The sequence below is a fragment of the Ammospiza nelsoni genome, chromosome Z (genome assembly GCF_027579445.1).
Source record: "Ammospiza nelsoni isolate bAmmNel1 chromosome Z, bAmmNel1.pri, whole genome shotgun sequence".
Lineage (NCBI taxonomy): Eukaryota > Metazoa > Chordata > Aves > Passeriformes > Passerellidae > Ammospiza > Ammospiza nelsoni.
Genome location: NC_080669.1, coordinates 11,286,599 through 11,307,646, shown reverse-complemented (window position 1 = coordinate 11,307,646; position 21,048 = coordinate 11,286,599). Strand labels below are relative to the sequence as shown.

The 21,048-nt window shown below is 41.2% G+C and overlaps 1 protein-coding gene across 1 annotated transcript; it reads left to right on the top strand.

Moving 5' to 3' along the window:
• Nucleotides 1-999: 999 nt before the first annotated feature.
• CDO1 (cysteine dioxygenase type 1) lies at nt 1,000-11,054 on the top strand. Its single transcript, XM_059492941.1, has 5 exons — nt 1,000-1,229; nt 3,360-3,437; nt 5,364-5,521; nt 7,948-8,117; nt 10,298-11,054. Exons 1-5 carry the CDS (start codon nt 1,048-1,050, stop codon nt 10,325-10,327), a joined length of 618 nt encoding a protein of 205 aa, XP_059348924.1. The 5' UTR covers nt 1,000-1,047; the 3' UTR covers nt 10,328-11,054.
• The last annotated feature ends 9,994 nt before the right edge of the window (nt 11,055-21,048 follow it).

Here is a 21,048-nt window from a genome sequence, read left to right as displayed (position 1 = left end):
GTCAGGGAGAGGGAAGAGAATGCAGGTGTGCTAAAAATCCCTTAAGGTAAACTGTCTGTAAGGGAAACTGCAAGCTGCCAATGTTGTGAGCACCTTTGAGCCTCAGAGCTACAGCAGCCCACACCACCAGTCTGCTTACTTCCAGAGCCATATCATAAGGCAGACCTGAAGAGCTGAACCTTTTTTCTCTTTAACAAAGAATAGATGGATTTTCTTCAAATAGTGTTCTATGGTGTATAGTGAATTCCTTTGCCAGAATTCATGACTAATAACAGCTCTTAAAACTAATAACAGATTAATTACAACTAATAACAGACTAATAAGAGATTTCATTAACAGCTGAAGTGGAAGGAAGACGGCTGGTGTAGTATCTACTTGTTCTGGTGCCAGTATATAGATTGGATAGACTGAGGAGCGTGAGGACGGTCTGTTGTTTTAGCACAGTCTGTTTTGTCCCATTCACTGTTTCTGGGTGTCATTCTGAGTGCTAATGGTTACGGCAGCCCTAATTGTTCCTGCAGAGTGCACTGGCTTTCAAGAAACAGCACTATCAATGGGCAGGCTGTCTGTAAGCAATCTCCAGCAGCAATCTTCTGTGTGCTTGAAATAGCTGTGTGTCTTGTTTTGCTTTCAGTAGAGCTTTTAGATGTATTTTTTCAAACCAACGTGTGAGTAACGGAGGCAGCGGCAGAGCGCACTCCCCGACAGAGGGAGAGAGATGCTTTCCGCCCGGCAGCAATAGCCACTTCTCCTATTTCCCCGCCGGGATACGGGAGCGCCAGACCCCCGCCGGCCCGACCTTCCCCGCCTCGCCCGGGCTCCGGCGGAGCAGCAGCAGCGGGCGGTGGAGGAGCCTCTGCAGCCGCCTCCGGCTGCTCCCGCCCGCCAGGGTCGGTGGCCGCGCTCCCGGGGACGGGGACGGGCAGCTGTCCGCGGGCCCGCCCGCCGGGGCGGTGGTGAGCTCCCGCCGTGCCTCCCGGCGCATAAAGGCAGGCGGCGGGGGCCGGCCCGCGGCAGCGGCTGGAGGCGGCACGGGAGCGACCGGCGATGATGGAGCAGCCGGTGCAGACGGAGACCTGGAAGGCGCGGAGCCTGGAGGAGCTGATCCGTATCCTCCATCAGATATTCGCCGAGGATAAAGTCAGCGTGGACGAGGTCCAGGCGCTGATGGAGTCGTACGAGAGCAACCCCGAGGAGTGGCTGCAGTACGCCAAGTTCGACCAGTACAGGTAGAGAACACCCCGGAGCAGGGAGCCCCCGGCCGCGCAAGCGGCGGCCGCGGCGAGGCAGAGCGGCGGACGGGGACCGGGATCAGCAGGGACGCCGGGCGAGCCCCTCCCGCCTCCGCCTGGAGCCGGCCGACAGCTCCTCCGGCGGCGCCGAGGGGCCACGGGGCAGAGGCCGCGGGGCGGGGGTCGCGGCGGGGCCGGGGGCGGGGAGCGGGCGGAGCGGCCGCGGCCAATGGCGGCCCCGCGGCTCGGGCGGGCGGCGGCCCCGCACCCGGCCCCCGGCCGCTCCCGCTCCGGGCAGGGGGCCGCGATGGCCCGGGGAGACACAGCGGCGTGCCGCAGACCCCGAAATAAGCGATAAACCACAAGGTGGGGAGAAGGAGCCCGGGAGAAGCGCGGGGGACGCGCAGAGGGACCAGCACTCACGGCGCGCTCGGGGTCCGTGGCCGAGCCGGTGCCTTCTGCGCGCCCTGCCGTGTCGGCGGGCCGGAGCTGCCCCGGGGCAGGGCAGATCGAGGCTTTCTGCTGCTGCTCAGCGGCTGGAAGGAAAATACCTGTTGGGGTTCTAACTCCTCTTGCTCTGCCAGCGACTGATTTATCTCTGCCGCTGTTGGCTTCGCTGTTTTAAATTTCAAGATAAATGCATTTTATTCGAGTGTTTTCTTTAAAATACAAACATAGAAACAAAACCCCACTCAAACACCTCAAACTTCAAAACTTCTTGTTAACTGTGGCATTGTGACAGCATCATTCTAGCTTGACTTTTTTAGCCTCCTTTCACCTCTCTGTGACTGTATTCCATTTGGAACAAATAATGACATTTGTAACAGAACATAGGAAACTAAGAATCAGGAAAACAAAGTGTGTTAACATTGGTTGTGGCAACCTTTTATTTACATATTTATTTATTATTTGGTATTTATACATTTATTTTTGTCCAGCCAGACCTGTACAGAAATAACAGTGCTTGAGAAGTCTTGTCAAATGCCAGCATTGATTAATTGTTTTCTGACATCATAGGAGAAATAAGTCTACGTAATATATGTACACATTGTGGATGCAGTGAGAGGCAGTGTGTAGATATAGATGTTTCCTTTGAAAGTAGTTCTTTATGAGCATCCTTTCTTGAGTAAAATAGAGAAATAGAGTGGACTTATGGGGATACTAATTTGAAAGTATTCAACTGACATCAATGCACTTTCTGTGTGCCCTTGCTTGCATTTTTCAGGTGAGACTGAGGCATACCATGGTAGGCATAAATATTTTCTTTACTTGGCAAAGTGCAAATACTCATGGCTACTGCTAAAATTAAATCTGAAGATCTCTCACTGAGCTACTTGTACCATAGCATCAGACCCAGATCAGAAGGGTCACTCTATGGGAAGCTGGAGCAAAATCCAAATCCCTTCTCTAATGAACTTTTCAATTGAACAAGGTGATCAGAGTTCAGGGGAAACTTAAAGGAGAGTAAAAGGAAACAAACACAAGATGTTAATTGAAAAGAAATTTTGCTCTAATAAACTTTGTTTAGAAGTAGATGCTGGCAAAACGTCCCTCACAGGTGCTTTATCCACACAAAAATGCTATAACACAAGACATGGAACTTTCAGGAACAGAGTGGGAGGACCATGTGCAGGAAGTCTGGCATCTTCATTCTTTGTTATTTTGGCTTTGTACAAATGAGTTCTGTGTAAGAGAAGGAAAGCCAAGAATATCAGAAAAGGAGCTGCAGAAGAATGTAACTATGTATTTTTCTTGTTTCGTTGCAGTCCTCTGTTTCTAATTATAAGCCAGCTGCTGAAGTGACTTCATTCAATAACCATTTTGATTTGATCCTGTCTACCACTCTAGTCTGACTCACAGTTCCCAAACTCCAATCATCTATGTAATTCAAAAGAAATAGTATTCAAAATATTAGATATTCCTTTTCCTTCCCAGAAAAATATTTCTTACCAAAAAATGCCAAACTTATAAATGCAATTTCATTTTTTCTAAGTAAAACTTACATTTCAAGAAAACAGAAGAAAAATAGTTTTTGTATGTCACAACCTTCTTCCATAAAGATGTTTGTATAATTTTCTCTTTTATAGACATATTAGTACAGTTAAGAGCAAACATTTTGTATTTCAGGTACACAAGAAATCTTGTGGACAATGGAAATGGAAAGTTCAACTTGATGATCTTGTGCTGGGGTGAAGGTCATGGCAGGTTTGTATTTAAAAACTATGATTTTAGCAAACATATAAATTCCCCACATCTTTTGTATCTTTGTCATACAAAATAGAGGAAACATAAATAAGTCCTATGGGAGCTATCAGAAGGTGTCTGGGAAGTAAGCAGTGCAGAGCTTGTATTAGTATAGCAGTCCTGAATACCTGCTGTAACTTTTGCAAGTTTGTAGTCCATGGCCATTTGTAAAGCACTCTTTCAAAAATGCTTTGTTTTTCTACAAAAGCTAAGCTTCTCTACTGTTTTTAGTCCCAGAGATATGACCCTGCTCAACCTGTCCCATTCAACAGACCCATATAAGACCTGACCTCAAAAGCAGGACTAGGTGCAGTTTAAATAGTCTTCATTCTTTCAGGGTTTTTAAATCTGCCTTGTGGCAAGATGAGAAAAGTAGATTTTGATTAGGACTACCAATGGGGAGGAAGGAGCCCCTTTCCAGAACTGTTTGGCTTTCTCTAGGTTTGTGCATCTCATCTCTTCCCTCAAAATGGATCATAATGCTGATGTGGCCTCCCAAGTCATGTGCATAGACTGTACACTTGGTTGTGTTGTCCTACACTATGTCAGGGCAGGATCTGTCTCTTGGAAGGTCTTTCACTGTGGGCTGAAGCAAAAAATTGAATAGCAAATATGCAGGTTTTGGACTGAATATTCTCAAATCTAAATAGAAAAGCTAAGGAGATGTTGGAACAGGGTTTTTTGTTTTTTTTGTTTGTTGCAATTGATCATGTACGGCATTCTTTAGAGGATGCCATAATATGAAACTCAGAACAATACAGAAACTGAGCTCACCACCTCTACTCCTCCTAGGCTATTCCCACACAGCCTGTAATTTATGTTAAACTGTGTTCAAGTTGGATGGGCATTTGTTACAGCTAGACTGAGACAAGCTAGTTTTGCTTCCTGCAAGAAGAAGGTCAGATTTTCTCATGTTATTTGGAAGGACCATGACAAAGTGGCATTTGTGAAGTGTTCTGTGCCTGAAGCAAGCCCTCCTCTCTCAGCATCTCAGTTTGCAAGAAATCCTAATTTTTGCTGAATAGAAACAGTAATGTACAAGTACCAGGTTTTTGATTGAAACTTATTAGCGCTGTACTTCAGAGGGTCAAATTCCCTCTTCTCTTTTGTCCCAATGAGTGGAGAGCTCTCCCTTTGTCTAATCCTGTTTACTTCTATAACAGTTACTCCTGCACTAAAAGAAAAATAAACTAAACTAACTATACTAAACTAAATATCTAACCCATATGTAATCTCCAAATGTGGCAAATAAAACATGCTTCAGAGCAAGAAGAGAGATCAAGAAAGCAAACAAATCCTACCAGATTCTGTTGAGTTTTAACATGAAAATGCCAGTGACATTAACAGCTTAGTATCACTGGTTGCATTTAGTACTCTCAGAGTGAGAAGTATGGCATTTTTTTTCAACAATGCATGTGAATCCCAGCAGTAAAGGGGCTATAGAAATTAAGCAGCATTAGCTCATTTCTTCATATTTTGGAAGTCAGCATGGTGGATTTGCAGAGATCAGGTATACTTGCAAGTTCATGTCAGCCTTTTCCTGGGATCATGGTAGAAGCATTGTTTTGTTTCTTGGCCCAGAAGAGTTTTTGCATTCTGGAGAAATTTTCAGCCCTACTCCTTTCTCCAGACTTTCTTTGTGGTTCTCTATATTGAAGTCATAGGCTGACCAATATCTGACTTTTCTCCAAATCCTGCTGTATATGAACTTAGTTCAATATATTACCATAGCAGCAGTGTAAGTAGACATCCCTTAATGCACGTCCCTTGTGGAATGGAATTTCATTCTAAGGTTTTGTCCTCATACAATATGCTATGTTGTCTGTCTTGCTCTGAAATAAAATGTGCGTATCACACTGAGTTTGGTTATTCTTTTTACATATATAGCAGTATCCATGATCACACTGACTCACACTGCTTTATGAAGATCCTCCAGGGAAATCTAAAGGAGACTCTGTTTGAATGGCCTGAGAAAAAAGGAAATGGTGAAATGACTAAGAAATCAGAACGAGTTTTGAGGGAAAATCAATGTGCCTACATTAATGGTAAGATATTAAGCTTGTTTTGACAATTATCTGTCATGAGTCTTATTCCGAACGGAAGAGTTCATCTGCTTTTGTCTCCTACATTTAACAGTATAATACCTATGGCTCTATGTACAGTTTAAGAATGTGACTCTTTAGACTCTGCACAAGCCTGTATTTAGATTCAGTAAAATAAACAACTGCATCAAAAATGTGCTTTTCACTCACTCTTAAAACATTGTAGCAATTGCTTGTAGCAATAATAATAATAGTATACTGGGTATCTCCTCTAGTCCAAACAGTCTTTAGTATTGTGCCCCTGATGATTATGTGTAATTGCTTGTAAATATAAACTTGTATAGCATTTTTTTAAGAAATAAGAGAAGCAAGCTTGATCACCTTGCTTTTTTTTTTTTTTTTTTTTTTTTTTTTTTTGTTCTCAAAGAAGTAATCCTTTTACTCAGTCATGGAAAATTTATGGTGAAACTGTAGAAACTGTCTATGAAATAAATTGACCAGCTAGGAACAGAAACCTGTGACAGTGCTACTTCTTGTTCAAATCAACAAAAGGCTGTAGTGCTGAAGGGCAGTGTGAGCAAAACTGAAATTTCCAATCTACAAAAAAAAAAAAAACCACAATGTTGCGAATGACTAAGATTCCATCAGTAAGGGTCTTTAAGTATCTAAATCCATGCCGTCATCACATGTACTTGTAACTATTACCACCTCCTGCTTTGCTGGAGACCATCCTGGAGTTGCAATCTGGATGTAATGTGTGCTGGTGCTATGAAAGACCCTGCACATTGTGCTGGACCACTTTGAGTTCAACAGAACAAAGGTGAAGCAGCAGACAAGCAGGTCATCTGCTTTACATGTCATGGGTAAAGCACTGGAGAGCACACCTAGAGGGGCTGACCTTGGGAACTTCCCAGCTAGAGGGAGACTCATGTTGGGTTAGGAACTTAGCCAGGGTGAGGGCACTGAGGAGAAAGACTGGTGTTCTGCAGCCCTCTGTTGAAGCTGTGCCGTGCTAAATGAAAGCACTGAATTGATAGGGCAGGAAATGGCTTGACACATCTGCAGCTGCTCCTGTGCCAGGGACATGGGTTCTCCACCTCAATCAGGTCTCCCTACATATGCAGTCCTTTCCAATGCAAACAACTGCAGTCTGTGTGCATCTTACCCAAAGCTTCCTCAGTTGTTTAAAACTAATTTGGTATCCAGTTCTCTGAGGCTGTTTGGATCTCTGCCATGTTTCATAACAGATGTTTTGGTTTAAAAGGAACATGTTAAACAAGCAGAAGGAAAACACTGACAGTGTGCTGATTGCCATAATTACATTGATAGCAAGTGCCTTCATGATTCTACTGTGTGCTTCTTGGTTGCTCTTGTACATAAGGGTCAGAAACAACTAAACCCTGTTTATTTGAGTTCTCCATTAGATGAGCAAAGATTTAGGACTTTCCCCCAACTGCTACATCCTTTATTTAGACAAAGTATGTTAACAACACTTTGGGCTTCCAATCAGACTTAAGAGTGTACTCATGACTCTCAGAGTACCATGGCTATGTTGCACAATACACGTCCAGGTATTATATAACAAATTCAAGTTCAAAGGCCTGAGCTGTTTTTACAGCAGGATCATAAATTCATTATTTTATGTTTTTACAGCAGAGTCATAAATTAAATTCAAGGTCTCTCTTAAGTAACTCAAAACCTCCATTTTAGTGTAGAATGGACATGGTTTGTTTCATGGATGTGATTCTTCATACCTGACATTTTTCTGTAACAGCTTGATTATGCTTACTATTCAGTCATGATTGGAATTGTGTCAGTCACTATTGATTAGTTGCTTTATAGGAAAGCGAAAGCAAATGAAAAATGTGTTCTCCAAACCAATAAACTGGAAGGATTCATTAGGAAACAGATGCCTGCAGTAGAAGATACCATATGTCTGCCCATAAGTCCATGCCCCAAATGCACGTAGCTGACTTTCTATGTGACTGATATCCTTGTTACTTGTAAAGAAGTACAAAAGCTTTTGCCCTCTTCCTGCTTCTGAAGCATGTAGAGCAACAGGTCTCCTAGGAAAATAAATGAGCTTGAAATCCTTTGGGAATGAGAGCTAGAAAAATATTTACAATACGGTCTTCCTTAATTTTCTTGGAATTTCTGTTGGCCTTTATCCTGTGGCAGATAATCTAGAAATTACATGAACTGTGAAAGGCAATAACACATTTTGAATTACCAGTGTGTTTAGAAATCTGTGCTAGAGAACACCAGTCAAATTCCCTGTACTGAATTACTTGTTGCCCATAAAAGTGTGGCCATGCCTATTTGCTCATGAATTACAGTTTAAAAAGTATTTTTTCTAGGCAATTGAGATCTCATTGGATCTTCCTGCTAACACACCTTCTTTTTGCCATTTTGTGCCTTTGCTGGTGTAGACTCCATTGGCCTGCACCGTGTGGAGAACATAAGCCACACAGAGCCTGCTGTCAGCCTGCATTTGTACAGCCCACCCTTCGACACCTGCAACACCTTTGATCAGAGGACTGGGCACAAGCACAAAGTCACGATGACCTTCTACAGCCAGTTTGGAGAAAGGACTGTCTGCGTAAGTACAAGATGAGGGGCTCCTCACCCAGCCCTGGGCGCTGTGGGGTTGGGTACAAGGGGCTGCCCTGCGGCCTGCACAGGCTGCGGTGACCCTGCCCCGGGACATGCAGGAGGGTCAGCACCTCTGCCCTTCCTGGGCCTTCCCCTCTTGGATCAGATAAAACCTGTTTTCAAGTACTCTTTGATTGGTCAAGTTGCACTTCCCTTATGTGGAGTTCCCTGTTTTGTTGCTTTCCTCTCCTTCTGAGCAGAGAGGATTAGTGAGACATCTGCTACTAGTTAAGCACCTTCAGGCCACAAATGATGGTAAATACAACCTAGCCCATGGAAAGTGTGAAGTAGCACATTGTTTTGGCCAGCATTAGTCAGGTGTGATGTTTCCTGCCTAAACTCTCCTGCCAAAAGGGATCACATTTCAAGAAGTTTTAAACCTTGTAGCTTACTGTAAATACTTCTTTAATCAATTCAGTTCTTCATAATCACAATATTCACAGAGTAAGACATGCTCTGAGAGGAAGAGTAGGCCAGTTGTCTGTTGTCTGCATTCTTGGGCAATGGGTGATTTTATTTGGATAGGAAAGAAATCTTAAGACCATTTTTGGAGCAACCAAGCTGGAACATGTGGGAGACATTAACAGACTTTCAGCACTATTCCATGCATTGGGAAAAATAACTACTTACCTGTGGAGAAAAGACTGATTCTCGATGTTCAGCCACAGATGTTCAAACACTGTTTAGTTTTGTTTGATACTGAACACTTTCATTTTCCTTGAAGCTAGAAATTCAGTGCTCAGGAGTTTCCTAGAGTGAGTCCTTAGTCAGATCAATTTAAATTTTTTTATAGTTGTCAATTACCATGTAAATTATTTCTCTGAAGCCTGCCACATTACCAAACAGCTGAAACAGAAATTTTAGCCTTCCCAAGTTTGAAAAGTCCTTGAGAAATAAATTTGAATTTATAGTTCAGATTTTAAAGGGTAATTAACATGGAAGAATTCTGAACAAAATTAATGCAAGGATTCAGTGTCTGTTTTCTTTCTTTTTCTTTTAATTCTTTATTGAATATTTAGTACCTAAGATAGTATGTGAGACTAGGTATTTTGGCTTGGAGTGTTTCACTGCTCTGATCTGTAACCATCTGGCAGTGTTTTCACCATTTATGGGGCAGTGGATCTGGCTTACAGGAAAGAGCTAAATCTTAATCGTCGGGTCTCTTTCATGAATTCCTCTAAATGGAATTTCATTAAACAAGAAGGTGGTAGAAAGTCTGGACCACTCAGCTGCCTAAATGACTTCATGCTACAAAAACCTTCTGGTCTCAGTGACTTGGTTTCTGGAGAACAGACTGAAAAAGCAAACTTTCTTCTGTTTACCAGATCACAGAAGGACCCAGGGAGGCAGAGATCTATAAGTTATAAATATCAAGAGAGTAATGTAATTTGTTTGTCTTTTATGAGTGAGAAGATTGGCTGAACAAAAGCACATTCAGTTCTTCCTCTTTGTCTTAATTATTGTAGATAAAATTTTAAAATTTTTAGATTTTATCTAAAATTAATGTCTTAATTTTGTGGATTAAAGACACATGTAAATACCTTGTGATTTCTGGCCTCTGGCCATGATGAATTCTTAATTAACTAACTCTCCAGGAAACACACAGTAAGTTATATGGGCTTAATAAAAAAAATAGTATGTGTGTCAAAGGACTTGCCCATTGGAGTAACTGTATAATTTACAAAACATGAGAATACTGATAGGAAAGTCCACTGACAGAAATGTGATTTTGTGTTGGGTGTCACAGCACACCAGTTTCTTCTGCCAGGAATTTTGCAGGGGGAGGCAGTATCTGTTTGCAGCCTGTCTTCCAAGCTGGACATTCCAGCAGTTTCTGTCAAAATGAAGTAGAGCAGGCTATCGGGGAGACAAGATAGTCTGAAGTAGGAAGCAGTCCTCAGCAGTCCCTTCTGCCATGAGCTTACTCGTGGTCACCCAGAGCCAATAGACAGGGTGACTTTTTCAGGCACATAGTGCCTTCTACAAAACTCTGTCAAGGAGCACTGAAAACATACACTCCGGGTATTTTTAGGAGCTACTCTGAGAACAAAGGTACACAACGAGACCATGAAATAGACAGTGACAGTTTCTTTCCTTAAAGCAACAACTTCTCCTCTTTCCTTTTAGGCTACAGGAGTGCCGCAGGAGAACAACTGAGAAGCATCAGCATTTGCGTAAGACCTGCTGAATGTTTAACCAGGGACAGAAGACTTGCATGGCTAAGGCTGACAGCCAGATCCATTTCATTACTTGTACATCGGAGTACTCTAGGGCACCCTCCAGACCACACACAGTTTCCTCGAGCAAATGCCAATTATGGGACACTAAGCTAACTGGTGCCATAACCTGCTTCAGAGGTTAGATGCCTTTTCTTAGGCTCCTGTTAGAATTAAGTAGCTGGTTGTCTAATTATAGCGCCTTTTAAGCTCCACCTTGGTTATCACGCTGAGAATATCAGAAATAGAGTTTTTAAACATCATCTGATTCTTCTCAATAAACCTATGGGGATGTATGCTTTCAATGTAATTAGTAACTATATAAACTTCTAAGCTTCCAGTCACTTGTACCTCTGGGTAGTACAGTAGATACAACTAACAGCAGTGCCTTTTTTTTTTAATTAAGTCTTTTAGGTTTTAATGCTTTAGGCCATCTTGATAGTTTTGTGCATTTTTTTACCTTTTTTTTTTACAATTTAATTTGTCAGATCCTGTTTTAAATAGGAGCAGAGAAATGCTTCATGCATGATGATTTTCAAAACTGATTCCACAGAGATTTGATGTTAAGGAAGACTAATCATACTTAATTCAGCTAATGTCCAGTTTCTAAAGTATTCTGTGTAGCTAATGAAGAAGAAAACTGAAATAAAACTGGATTTCTGCACTGATTTCAGAGTTTTAAACTTTTTTTTCACTGTAACTAAAATACTCATCACACTTTACCAAAATCCACATTCCTCATGAATTTTTTCCAAGTAATACACTGTTAAAAAAGACTTTTAAAAGCTGGCAGTATGTCAAACATGCAAAGAATCCTGACTCAAATTAAGTTGGGGGGAGTTCTGTCACTGAGTGTGCTGATGTTTAATTTTATCCTCCAGATTTAGTCACAGGGAAAGAACCTTCTTGAAAAGAGTTAACTGTAATTAAACGCATAAAAATCAGTAAAGATGAGTGATGGAGATTATCTCATTCATTTAATGCAGTTAATAACATATTCTTAAGTAGGGAATATGTAGCAGTTCTCCTAGTCTCGTAGGTGACTGCTGGTTAGTCAGACAGCAGTTTAAATTTTGTCAGTATTGGGTTGAGTCACATATTTCCCTCTATATTGACAAGCCCAGGAAATATTTACTTTATGAGACCCCATTTCCAGAGAGGCTGTGTCAAATTTTTAGAAAATATTTCTATGTGAGTGTGAGTGTTTTTGAATGAACCTGTGCCTTGTTGTGAAAGTGTGACAGCACAAGAGATGAGCTGAGGCTGGCAGTCTGGCTGTCCTGCTCATGCAGGGTCATCTACAGCAGATTACTCAGGACTATGCCTAGTCGGATTTTGAGTATCTACAAGGACCAAGGCACTACAGCCTCTCTGGGCTTTTGGTGTTTTATCACCTTTTCAGTAAAAAAGGCTTATGTTTACACAAAATGTCTTGTAGTTCAGTTTGCACCCAGTGCTTTTTGTTCTCCTCATCCTCCCTGCAGAAAATAAGCAGTTTCACTTAACTAACTTCAATTACAGCATATTAATTGGGCTTTTGCTTACTAGGTAGAATTAAAGAACAAACTTTACAGCTTTTAGGCCACGTGTTCAGTCAGGCCAGGGGGAATGGAAGATCAGGGAGACAGCCAAGAAGGCAGAGTAGATGAGAGCAGCTAGCTGTTCTAGGATGCACACACACAGAGCCCCAGATAGTACTCCAGCTAGTCACTCATATACCTAGCGAGTGGAACAGAGGAAATACAGGCTGAAGTGATAACAACAATCTACACGAGTTGACCCAAGTACAGTTTAGCCACGGTGCGCGTGATATCATGCATTGCATAGAATAATACAGGATTAAGGTGTTTCAGAAGAAGGTAGCTACTGGGGAGTTGTGTCCTCTGTACCTCAACATAGATGAGGTAGCCTGCCCAACATAAAGGGTACAAACACAGGAAACCTCAAGAGAAATGTTTAATTGAGTCCAGAGCCCTTAGAACACATACCACAGCCACTACATTTGCTACTTCCCAAGCATTAGCTAAGCATCAGGTGCTCTGAACAGCACAAGCATAAAGCTACTACCTGCTAAAAGCAATATTCAGTCAACAAATATCAAGTAATATAATGAGAAGCATAATCACCTTTTCACTCACACAAATATGCTCGTATAACTTGTGCTTGTTTAAAACACAGGAACCAGTAATAGCAAAATTGTATTTGCACACTATTATGGCTGAACAGCCAGCATATTAAATCTTCTAGCATATGAATGTACCTTAGGTTTGGAATAGTGTTAAGTGGCCATCTGATGAGGTAGCAATATGCTGCAGACTAACAATTAGATTTCATTGGGCAATGAACAGATGCTTAGCATTTCATATGCTTTTACCTGAAAGGTGTTATTGACCAGTGTCACTGTAAATTGAAGAGTTACCTGAGTTACTGCTAAGATCTTTATGTGGTGAGAGATACTGCTTCGAATCATCCAGGCTGGTAACAGCAAGAGGAACTCAGCCTAAATACGATTTGATGCATTAACCAAGACTTCAGTGAAGGAGCTGCAACAGAAAGACATAGGAAGGCAAAGCAATGCCAGGATTGGAGTGAAGCTCAATATTTACATAAATTCAGCAAATTCCAAGGGTGCGGTGTTTTTTGTTTGGAGTGTTGTTATTATTAAAAATTTAGCAAGAAGAGAAACTGTTTATCAAAGATATGTTTGAGATGGGAAGGCTCTATAGCCAAGAGTCACTGGGAAGGCACGTGCCATATGCAAGGGAAAAGTTGTCAATGGGGGCTCTCCAGGAAAGGAAAGGCCCTCTCAGTTAATTTGGCTGTGGCTGACAAGGGCTAGAAACAATGAAACTAGAGACATGTTTGAGGCGGTGTTCACTTACCTATAAACAGCAAGTGAGCAGTTCTTTTGCTTCATATGCTGAGATCTGGGACCTCTAAGGCCTCTAGCAGAAATTGTTTCTCAAAGAGGGTCTCTTGCTGCCTAAAGAGTTTCTTAATGTTCTTGCAGATAATTGAGCCTGAAGTTACCTTGTGTCTAACTCACTACAAAATCTTGGCATACACAAATCAGTTAAGCCTTGAGTCTCTTGATGTTTTAACATTGTTCATCATTGTCCATTGTTGATGTATAGAGGAACACAGAACCAAAATCCACCCTATATATAACCCCTCTGTCATCAAAGTTTTTTTCCTTAAACCACAAAGATACAAGATGTGCTATTCACTAGCAAGTCCCTGTAGTTATTTTTTCACACTCCTCTCATCATGGAGAGAAAGCTGTGTTGCAAGAATATAGCCTTCCCAAGGGTAAAAGAGGTGACCTGCCCACAGTAACTGTTTGCAGAGACAAACAGAACAAATCAAGCAGAAGCTCAGGGCTTTTCAACCATACCATATACTCTGCTCTTGCCAGCTTTGCTCATGAAAGATTTCACTGTCCTTGAACATCAGTCATATGTTCTGTGAATGGAGAGTAATTCCATTCACTGTCTCTAGTAAAGGAAACAAAACAACCATGGATCAACTGTGCAGGTCTTCCGGACTAGCTCTGACACTTGTAGCTTTTATGAAGTTTTACTCAATAATTTAATCTCAAATACCTGAATCCTGTGGTGCTTAAGACTACAGTATATTTCTTCAGGGATTAATGACCCCCAAAATAGGCATAGACAAACTCTTCTGACCAATTTGGTCTTTTGTGCATGCCACACAAAAATCATTTGAGGGGTTTTTCAAAAAGCAATGAAAACATCTTATGTCTTTTACAGATCCATCTCCCCTTTGCTTTTACTCTCCAGTTCACTAGAAACCTTTGGTACAGACAGATAAGTACATTATTTTCTCTTAAAATTTAACTTCTTGACATTTAAGGTGTACCTCCTTCCTCTCTCATTGCAGGTTGAAAGGAACACATAAAGTTAAAATCAACTATATTTTCACTTCACTTTTTCCAGTAGGAAAAAATTCTTTCCTGAACCACAAAGATAAAGTGTATATACTGTTCACTGTACATACACTTTATATATATACACAGTGTATATGTGCTTTAGTTTATTTTTCATGTCTATTGTATGCTTTCAGCCCCCTGTGCTTCCTCCCAGGCTTAGTTCAGCTGTTTGGTCGACACATGGTGATGGACAGTTTAAAACATGAGGGATACATGTGAATTAATGATATTTCTTAGGAGATGAAACATCATTAACCTACATCTTTAATTCATAATGATTAGAGGAACAGCATAAGAGGATTGTGTGGCACATGCTACCCTGATCTGGCCAGTTTTCCTGAGATCCATGAATCACATGAATCACAAAGCTGCCATGACAAAAATATATTGCCTGACCAGAAAGCAAAATTTCTGCTGCAAAGCACAGCTCCCACTCAGTATTCAAAATCAGATCCTCAGGATCTTTTGGTTTTATTTTTTCTTTGGTTTTGTTTCTGTTTTATTTGCTTTATAAAACACATTGTCATTGCAAGGCATTTGATTTTCATAGTAAATCACTGTCTTGGGAAGCTCTGAGAGTCACAGTTAGAGAAAGAAACCTCCTCTCCCTAGTTGAAAAAGATCCCCCAGCAAAACATGCTCTGTTAACTATGAGCACTCTGATCAAATAAGGTTGCTGAAAAATGCTTCTTCCCTTGTTTCAATCTGCAGACAGGTATGCAGCTTTTCCATTAAGAAAATTACTGAATTGCTGTGTGAGTGCTTGGAACCAGAAGCAGAGACCTCCTGTTGATCCCTCTCTCAGTGGATGGCCCTGAAGGTGCATGTCCTAAGCATAAGGAGAGGCAGAAAGACATTTCTGAGAGGCAGAAATAGTTCTGGACATTAAAGAACTACTCTGTAAATGCTGACAGTCTGTTGCTACTGCAAAGACCAAGTTCACTTTGAGGTCTGGTTACACATGCTTGTAGAGCCCATGGTTTGAACTTTTCACCGGAATATTGAAAAAACCTACTGGAGGCACCCAGACCTGTGGCACATATTTATTCCTCTGGCATTAGCTAGGGCTCAGAATGAGCCTGAGACTGCTTGTCCGAGAACATTTACCAAGAACACACATAGGGAGAAAACAAGCACTTGAAAAAAGTTTTCCTCATAGGAAATAAGCAAAATAGTCCTGTTTAAACTCAGACACTGGAGGAAAGCTTATCACCTTCTTGGGCAAGATCTTTATCCAATCGAGGTTGGAATAGCTGTGCTGTTGTCAACCAGATTAACATCTTTTACACTGATTGAAAAAGCCATTACTAGGATTTAGTATTTACTTCTGGTTACTTGTATTACCTGAGATTTCAAACTATATCCCTCCCTGAACATGGTTACTTATGAGTGAAGAGGTGCTGCTTAAGAAAAGCCCTAACAGCCAGTTTCACATCTACCAGGAGTATTTAGAACCAAAGTCTTCAGACAAGAGGCAAGTATGAGAGGAAAAGCTTTTCCTACATCATAGGATAGTGAAAATAAATAGCATACATCTCTGATTTTGGACTTCACTTTGTTGAGGCATTGCAATGTAGACAGAGATTAAGAAGGTCCTTTAATTTTTTCTACCTATTTTGGGGTTCTGATATCTTGCAAAAATGAATGTTAAGGTTTATAATCTGAATTCTGGCTCCTGCTCTGTTGGCACAAAACACTTGAAAAAACAGCTTAAGTAATTTTAAGACTCCCAAACTTGGAATTTTTGCTAACACAGTGTTTAAGTCATTTTGCAAAGCACTGCAACATTCCAATTGTAAAATTTCTTAAACCAGGTAGAAAAACAGTCTCAAGGTTCTCAATGACATTGAATTGCATAAAGTACAAACATGTAAATTATTGTTGCCCTTTTATATGCAATGTGATATCCCTTGCCCCATTCCTGGCTCATAGAAGCATGTAATAGGCATTAGAGAGAATTAGACTGTTGTACACAAAATGAGTTAAGTTTTGTGTAGTAACCTGTATAGCCTCAACTGCTTCAGCATCTGAGCTCCTGAAAGTTTTTATTCCTATAGTATGAAGTCTGTAGCAGGTGAGTAATATGAAGTTCTTTAATTAGAAGGGAATTGAGCATGGAGAAGTTGGTGGCCTTCTATCAGACAGGGCAGGTAGCTCTACAGAAATGTTGCAAACCCTCTGCTAGTTTTCAATTAATTTAGCTAATCTTTATTCCTGTTGCTGCCTAAAAAAATATAATTTTCCACAGACAGCTAAAATATAAGGACTTGCTCTTTATAGAGCAACTGTGCCCTCTATGAAGACAGGCTAGGGAAGTGAAATCTTTTCAGCCTGGAAAAGGGAAGGTTGTGTGCAGACCTCAAAGCAACCTTCCAGTATCTGAAGGGAGCCTACAGGGAAACTGAAGAGAGACTCTTCATCAGGAACTGTTGTGACAGGACAATGGCTCCAAACTGAAAGGGAAAAACTTTAGATTAGACAGTAGGAAGAAATTCTTTACTGCGAGGGTGGTGAGGCCCTGGCACAGGTTGCCCACACTCTGTCAGTGGATGCCCAAACTCTGTCAGTGTTCAAGTCCTGGTTGGACAGGGATTTAGTGGAGGTGTCCCTGCCCATGGCAGGGGGGATGGGATGAAATGATCTTTAAGGTCCCTTCCAACAGAAGCCATTCTGATGCTATGAGGAATCATTCGGTTACCCTGCCCTTCTACTGAAGGACTAAATTTGAAAATAAGACCTAGAAATATCAAATGCACCCATGCAGAGAAAACTCACTTCAAAAAGAAATAATGTATAATGTTAGGTATTTTTTAGTAGTTTTTGACTCTGAAGTCACAACCTTAACATTCAATAAAAGCAACTTTTATAATCAAAATTTCCCAAACACTTGTGCAGGTCTTCTCCACAGAGCTGAAAATGATACAAACCAAATGGAAAATTCTTTTCATAGACTCATACAAAAATAAAGGTGGGGTTTTGGAAACCAGCTAGTTCTAAACAAAACAGGACCAAATATTGACTTGCCTTTGGAATTCCCTTATTTTCAATGGCAGAACAGCTAGTTAAGAGGATCCCAAGGAGATGAGTCATGGAGTCACTGTAACATTAAATGCTAACCTTAATTATAAGTCATTTCTCTGAAACAAGTGTTGCTTTCTATCTGTAAGGGATAGCTCACTGTCACTTGAAAATAATGAAGCAACTGCAAGTAACTGCATTTTCACTCTGCCACTAGCTTGTATTTACAACCCCTGTTGAAAGCCAGCTATACCACAAGCCAGAGGGATTCCAAAGCTCAGGCTTTGCCAAGGACTGCAGTTTCACTGGGATTAGCTGTGTGAAGAGGTTTGTACAGTTCAGTGAGGAGCAATCAGGACCAAAATTCACCAGTGTTTGAAACGGACAGGTCAAACAGTTGCTACCTTCATCTAGCCCTCTGAACATATTTGTTTCAAAGGCTGGAGCCTATTCGTGGGTTGAAGATTCTTCTGAGCCACCACAGTCTGCAACTTTGCATATTAAGGTCCACTGACATTAACACCAGATTTAATCCATATAGAGCAAAAAATCACCGGGGTTCATTAAGAGCTATGCACAATTCCAGCTGCGCTTGGTGCAAGGTACAAAATGTGCCATTAAGGTCATGCTCAAAAAAACAGTGAAGCAGCAACCCATTAAACTGTAAATATCCTCCTTCCTATTTAGGATGGGAAGAAAGAAATATTTTGGTGTTGTATACTCATCAATATAAGAATTTGGAATGACTAGTGGTTGCTTTAACCCCCTACACAGAGGTCTTGATCTTGTTGTTAAATACATACAGTGGCTTGAAAGCAGCTTCATACCATAATGAAAAATGGCAGCACACTGAGTTAGTGCACAGGTATTTCTACACACTGTGCCACAATCTGGGTTCATGGAAATTATCCCATGCTTAAATAGAGAGAATTTGAATGGCCCTGGATGGACCGTGCAGAAAAGAAGGAAAGATGCTGACCTTGGATGAAGCAGTTCTCTGGGAGTAATTATGAGGTCCTAAGACCAGATTTGCCTACACAAATCAGATCTCAAAAGAATATTTTATAGAAGTCTTTAATCAACTCACAGTCTGTGCCTCCTAGGAGCACATATGATCTCCACATGCAAGATTCCCTTGAGAACTCTGCTGATACAGAACCCTTAGAAGAGATCTGGAATTATTGATTGGTGAAAGGGCAATGACTTAGCAGTTATTAAAAAAGCCATGCTATTTCTCAGTGTTATAGCTACTCGTGTTATTGTGATGCAAATTCCTTATACTAAACACTAGGAGTGCTGAGAAGAGAATTATTTTTGTTTAACAAGTATATTAAGTTCCTACTAGGGGTCAAAGTACGTGGCCTGGCCTGCTAGGGTAGGGGCATGATGGTTTACAGGAGCCAGTATTGCCATCTCATTTGAATGAATCATGGGTATATCTCAGCTAATGCTCTTTTGCTGATTGATAGAGACCTGCTGCATCACACACACTGGAGCATGGTTCTGGACTACACATGGGGCTCTTAAATCCTTTTGGGTTGCTGCAGCTTTGCTGGCATTTCTCCTAGAGATCAGAGTTGGTACTACCTACCTGTGTGGTGGTACAGGATCTCACAAGCGAAACAACTTCTCAGGTAACTCCTTGTGTTACCACTGGCTCTTCCAGATGTGTCAGTAGTTTCCATGGATTCATCCTCTGGAATCACTTTTCCAGATGAGGCACAAGAAAGGTAACTGACTGATGTACAGACAACCCTAATGGGGGGGTAGTGTCCTTGTGATAGGGTGGATCTTGTAACTCATGTTCAAAATTCATAAATTAATAAGAACCATGCTCCAGAGATCCATAAAAATAAAACATTAATTTGTACCACAAGAGTCATTAGATCAGCTAGCGCAATTAAGAAAAGAAGGACAAGTTTCAGGACGATACATCTTCCTGCATGGAGATAAAGAGCACATAGGATTAAATCTCAGGAGAAATTTATGCCTAAAATGGAAATCTACTGGTTTACAGGAAAGTCTTTGATGGACGTGGGATTCTTTAATACAAAGGCAATATCACCCTGAAGAAAAGAAAATAAAATGGGATTGACAGGAAATTTGCAAAGACAATGTCAAAGTTCAGAAAAGCATTTCATGGAAGTGCTTTTGTATTGAACTTTGAGTTTAACTATTGGTACCCACAGAAGTAGACCTGGATGCAACGGTGCTGATGTCTCTCTATCCCAGCGATGTAATAGCAAGTTTTTGATGTGCATTTGGAAAGGAGAGCACCAATTCAGCTGTATCTTTTATGTTCTTTATATCTCTTAGATCCCCTTCAGGAGAGACAGCTGTGATTTAAAAATTCCTGTGAACTCTCCTGAGTCAAACAGGAGACAGACTGTTCTTCCAAGAGGTGCCTAGCACCACAAGTGTGTAGGCTCTCCAGGATCTGAGACTCCGTGATGGTTTTTGTTATGTTCTGGCTCTAAACCACTTGTTTTCTTTACTTTCCAATTATTTTTCATTGCAGGGCACAATGTTAGTTCATCTCACAGGAATTTGTTTACTGTTTTCCACTATTTCAAGCCTGTTTCCTGCTTAGTTTTCAACTTGGAAAATACCTTTTTCCACATAGACACATTTTTTCCCCCTACACTTCTGATTAGATACTATTTTTTCCACTTTTTGCTTTTCTCCCATAAGTACCATTACTCCTGGCTGAAGAACACCAGTTGGCCTGAAGCTGTATTTTTTGTTATGTTTGAAGGTCCTCTACAGTTAAGAGGGTGTCTTCTTTGCTGGATGCTGACCAGTAATAACTCAGTGGAGTAAAAGTAGGGAAAATAAGCCAGGCATTTTGAAGTGCACTCTTGATGTGGTTTGAAACTTATTTTCCATTATCTTGGGTCTGTGGGAATATGCTGTCAGCTTAAAATTTGTTTTTATTCCCCCCTTCCCCCCCCCCCGACCTTGTCATCTTGTTTTTACTCCTTTTTTTCCTGACTTTCTATGCTATTTTCTTTCCTCCCTCACCTTCCCCAACACCCCCGTGCCCAGCCCCCCCACCTTAACGATATTTTCTAAGCATCATGGGTTGTAGCCAAGAGAGGGAATTTGATTTTGTGGTGAAGCTCTAACAAAGCAAGAGTGGGATTCAAATGGATGTTCAAATGGATTGGGAAAGCTGCACATTCAGCATGGAAGATATATAGGTTTTTCATCTACTCTTCTACATTACACTTTCCAAACAGTCTTTCTTCAGTAATTCAATACTTCCTTCAAATTATACCTCTTTACAGGGATTAAACCTGTCAAATAAATCTATCAAGTTGACAGGGCTCTCTGTCTTGCCTCTTTCTCCAGTCAGTAGTTCTTATGGCAAGGCTAACATAGAGGCACAGTAGAAGATTCTGTTTCCTTAGTGATCTCGTACTTGCTAGCACTAAGTCAAATTCCTTCCTTTAAGTCAAATAGATAGGATATTGAGGTTACAGAGAGGGCACTGCAGGAGGAGGATATTGAGGTAACAAATTGTCATTTCAGAGTGAAAAGTCACCATAAGATACAAGGAGTCCTTTTAGTCCTTACTACTGAAACCTCAAAGGTCTTATGTTGCCAAGGGATGTCTGCGCTGTCTGTGCAAACAAAACGCCCCGCATCTCCTGGGGGAGCCCTGACAGACACGCTGGGCCATGTCCATAATGCAT

Bases quoted from the DNA above. Each gene is read 5' to 3' on its own strand.
- CDO1 (XM_059492941.1), top strand. From the start codon at position 1,048: ATGATGGAGCAGCCGGTGCAGACGGAGACCTGGAAGGCGCGGAGCCTG. The intron at 3,438-5,363 runs GTTTGTATTTAA...TTACATATATAG, and splicing joins TGGGGTGAAGGTCATGGCAG to CAGTATCCATGATCACACTG. The intron at 8,118-10,297 runs GTAAGTACAAGA...CTTTCCTTTTAG, and splicing joins TTGGAGAAAGGACTGTCTGC to GCTACAGGAGTGCCGCAGGA.